This window comes from Procambarus clarkii, unplaced genomic scaffold, assembly GCF_040958095.1.
Source record: "Procambarus clarkii isolate CNS0578487 unplaced genomic scaffold, FALCON_Pclarkii_2.0 HiC_scaffold_97, whole genome shotgun sequence".
In the NCBI taxonomy this organism is placed as follows: domain Eukaryota; kingdom Metazoa; phylum Arthropoda; class Malacostraca; order Decapoda; family Cambaridae; genus Procambarus; species Procambarus clarkii.
In genome coordinates this window covers 469,549-474,279 of record NW_027189130.1, presented here as the reverse complement: position 1 = coordinate 474,279, position 4,731 = coordinate 469,549, and the positions used below count along the sequence as shown (strand labels likewise).

At 33.2% G+C, this 4,731-nt stretch overlaps 1 protein-coding gene across 1 annotated transcript; it reads right to left on the bottom strand.

The window, feature by feature from the left end:
• Positions 1-2,609: 2,609 nt before the first annotated feature.
• On the bottom strand, positions 2,610-3,039 carry LOC123748266 (cytochrome c-like). Its single transcript, XM_045730462.2, has one exon. It carries the CDS (start codon positions 3,037-3,039, stop codon positions 2,725-2,727), a length of 315 nt encoding a protein of 104 aa, XP_045586418.1. The 3' UTR covers positions 2,610-2,724.
• Positions 3,040-4,731: the final 1,692 nt, after the last annotated feature.

Below are 4,731 nucleotides of genomic sequence, written 5' to 3'. Positions count from 1 at the left end.
TTTTCTCCCGTTTGAATGAGGTCCATAAAGAGATGGGGATTTCGGGTTATGAAAAGTACGCGGTTTACCCTTTCTACATAAAAGGATCCATAGTCTTTCGCCACTATTCGAGCAATTAATTCTCTCTTCGCAGAATTTAAATGATAAATTCTGTCAAGCTTTCCTATGTTAATACAACATATATCATCACACTTTTTATCACCATCACTGAAAACCCGAAATGTATAATTTTTAGGCCATTTATTACAATATTCGGGTACCCCATAAGGATAACAACGTTTATAGTTGGGGTCCCTATAAATTATATCTTGACGAGGCTTGTGATGATAATATGCCTTCCCATCATGTAAACAATAGGGTTTATGTCGAATCATCCTTCGATTAACGTATTTAAGCCATTTTTTATTTTTAAACCATGCTTCGTAAGCTCTCACATCTCGGGTTAATTCCCAACGTATATTTTTAAACATCATGTGCCTGAAATAATAATGCCGATTCAAATATTGTTTTATAGACATAAGCTTTTTCAGCGCTGCCTGATCAACTTTGCTACATGACGATGGAATCGATATTCCGTCTGCTATCATCATCTCTCTCAGAGCTTCTCGTTCCTGCTTGGAAGCTTGTATCATCATTAGAAATATGGAAGGATCTTTGGCGTAGGACCTATATCCCTTGATAGGCAATATTAAGTAATCCGGATCACGGGGGTACTTGAAATTATGTTCACAGAACATAATGCTTCTTTGGTCAATGTTAGAGAAGAATTCTACAAACATATAAGAACAATAATTTTCAGCCTCATTAAATAAGACTCGCAGTATAAATTGCAATTGGGATGCCGCAGGATATCCTTCTTGAGTAGATCCCATCCATATTTTAATAGCATAAACATTTACAATTTGGGGGTTAAATTGTATTAATTTACTTATAGATGGTTCTAAAGTAATATTTAAACCAATTGAAAAATATTTGTCTACATATTTTTTTATTTGGGAACTTGATGTAATCGAAGATGTAAAAGATTTAAAGGGAAACATGGATACCATGGTTTTAAAACCTTTGTGCAAATGAGTATTCCGAATGTTAGTAGGAGTAAATCCCTTTATGTACAATGAGTGTGAAAAAAAATTTAAGTATAGATTCAACCAGAACAAAGTTTTCAGCAAATATTATCACAAATTAGGAAAAACAAATTGACAAGAAGTATAAAAGTAATAAAAATTTAGAATTTCACTAACTATCCATCCATTCATTAACCAAAAACGAGAACATATTTTAGTAACCTTTTATTCAAATGATGAACTCTTCTGAAGTGCAGAAAATGATAACTGAACTGGTTAAATCTACCATCGGCCAGAGTTCAGTCAGTCACTTTGATCTTTGATCTAATAGTACATTAACATCGACACGTTATGCCACGGAAAAAAAAAGTAGTCTTTGTTTGTCTATGCCATGGTCAGATAACCTTGAAACAAAGACCATATGTTATTGGGATTTATTTGATTAAATTCTATCACAAATATATAATAAAAAATTCATATGACGATAAATCTTAGCCAATAATTAATTCCCTATTTGTTGCTAGGGCAGATCATTTCGAGAAAGTATTAGAATTGAATATTTAAAGGATTTTAAAAAATATGAACAAAAAAGAGGAACTTTTCATTAATATAGATATCGAACATATAAATAATGAAAAATTTAACACCCAAAAAATTCCTGGATTACATTATTTACCCCTGAGACATAATCTAATAAGATAATTATTTATAGTTTATAAGTTATACAAGTTAATAAATGATAATATTAATGATTCCCACATTAAATTTAATTATCATGAAATAATGATGAGAGATATTTTTTAATGGTTTTGTCAGTTTGTTCAATCCTCTCCAGATTTTTATTCCGTTACAACCAATCATAACATCCTAATGATATTCTCTCTAAGGCCTGGTGATTTTTTTTTGAAAAATTGTTTTGATTCAATTCATCTGCCACTACTCTTTCCCACGATCTAATCATTAGATTCCGTTGAACTTCGTTGATTAATTGGAGTTTAAATAAATGAGGAATATTACGGTTGGTGTTGATTGCTCTACGTAAGCAGGCCATGGTCCAATATCCCATTCTAGTAATATCCAAAAAGGAATTCACAAATTGGTGGTGGTGATGATGATAAACCTTCGTCTTCTATAATAAAATGACAGATTTCTTCCTTTTCTCCCATTTGAATGAGGTCCATAAAGAGATGGGGATTTCGGGTTATGAAAAGTACGCGGTTTACCTTTTCTACATAAAATGATCCGTATTCTTTCGCCACTATTCGAGCAATTAATTCGCTCTTCGCCGAATTTAAATGATAAATTCGGTCAAGGTTTCCTAGCCTAATACAACATATATCATCACACTTTGTACACCTGAATATTCCAAATATTACTAAGAATGTGGCTACTAAATTTCTATTGGATGGAATAGTAGCGAAGCTTGTGTTGGTTGGCCGTCAGTGGATGTAAAATGTGAGAGTAGCCTGCGACTACTTGATATTTATATAATTCAACTGATACTGCTACCATCTACTCCGGGCAACCAGCTGTCTCCTCCACTCTTTGAGCAATGTTTTGTAATTTTTACTGCCCCCTTTTTTTTTTTTTTAGTAAATTTTGATAGCAGGATGATTTGTTGATTTAAAGTGGTGAGACCACAAAAATATTAATGCTTGCTCTACTTGGTGGAGGTTTCCAGGTAAGCAATCAAGTCTGCACGCTCATTCTTCTTCTTAAGACCAACGAACACCATCTTTGTGCCTGGAATAAATTTCTTGGGGTTGGTCAAGTAGATATCCAGATTATCTTTGTCCCACGTGATACTCTTGGCCTTATTGGCATAAGTGTAAATATAGCCAGAAGCCTGACCAGTTTGGCGGCCGAAGAGGCCATTTAGATTTGGTCCAGTTTTGTGCTTGCCGTTTAATTCAACAGTGTGACACTGTGCACACCTCTGCATAAAGATCTTCTTACCTTTTTCCCTCTCAACCATCTTCTGAAAAAAAAAAAAACATTAACTTAAAAGGTTAAGGTGTATGCTATTTATTTATTTATTTATTTATTTATTTATATGTTTCATATACTTACTTACAAAAAAAGGACACTTTTTTCTTTGTTTTAGGATTCTGATATACTCTGCGAGAACACTGCACAACCTTGAGTCAAAACACACTCACAGATGGACTAAAAAATACTGTAGATACAGATTTGGATAATGTATCTAACCAGCTACAACTTCAACCAAACACAGTTTCAAATGAGAAAACATAAGAAATAAATAATTACACCCTCCTATAAAAATATGATATGAAAATGTGGTAAGGATGACATTTTAACTTTTCGGATTAGAGTTTTTATAGCATTGGTGCCTGAGCTGGGCCCTGAGGTGGGCCCTGGGGAGGCAACTGTGACTGTACCTGCGGTGGACCTTGCAACTGAAGTGGTGATGGCTGGCCTTGGGTTGTCATATGAATATGAACGCTAGGTGGTACCTGTTGCTGCCTGAGAAATTGATGCCCTCTGATTGAAACCCAAACAGAGGTAAAAATAACACATACATATACATTTATTTACAAAAAAACATTTTTTTTAATTGTTTTATTTAATGAATGTTGGTCTCAGGATTGGTTCACCTCCCTTTCTATGACAAAGTTGGTTAAAGAATAATAAGTATTTTCTATTTGATGGATCATTAGAATTTTTTGAGGCTAGTTTTAATAAATATGGCTGTAAACTCTTAAAAACAAGTTTCATCTCTGAAAGTGTTTCATTAAAGTTAAGGTATAGGGTAACTGGTGTCACATATTCGTCAAAAATCCAACTGTTTTCCATAATATATCTTTCTATATACAAATCAGTGACTGCCAATTGCTCCACTCCATATATAAAACTAGTTGCGGCTTCTAAAAACAGCCTGTCAGTTTGATTACCCCAAAATAAGATTTGTGCATACTTACGAGAAAATTCCCTAATGCTACATTTTAGATGATGCATATTCAACACAAACACACTTTTTACTATTTGCTTACAAAGTGGACAAAATATTTCATCTTTGTAGATAATGTTTGATAAAAAAGAGTACATCCCATAAGAATTATTCATATATCTAAGGCAGCCATAATTATTATAATCAAATTTCCCTGTAGATTTTTTACCCAACAAAATTTTGGCTGATAATGTAAACATACATTGAGGACAAATACTGTGACCACATCCAACCATATAATCATCAAACATAAAAACCATGTCACCTGACCCATTCATATCTAAACAAATGGGGCAAGATACAATTTGATGACGAATGACATTTTTCTTGATAGTTTTAAGGGAACCGTGTTTAATTGATATATCAATGACAACGTCCTTATTATCAGGTCCCCAGAGTCGGTTGGACACCAGGTTTGTTTGATATTTTTTCAAAAATGGTATTTTAACCAGGACTGTAGAATTATTTTTAGTTTCAAAACACTCGTCTTGTCTAAAATCATGTTCATTTTCAAACAGATTTATATCAGTATCAATTGATCTGATATTTGGTGAACAATTAAATATAATAGTTAACGATGCCTTTTCTGCTTCTGTCATAATTTCTATGATGTTTCTTACTTTGATATTCTGCTGTAATCTTGACCTTGTAGGAGAAATCTTGCAAGTCAAAAAAAGTTGGCAACCTCTTGAGTTTTTT

Excerpts from the sequence above, each read along its gene's own strand:
- LOC123748266 (XM_045730462.2), bottom strand. The coding sequence starts at position 3,039 with ATGGTTGAGAGGGAAAAAGGTAAGAAGATCTTTATGCAGAGGTGTGCA.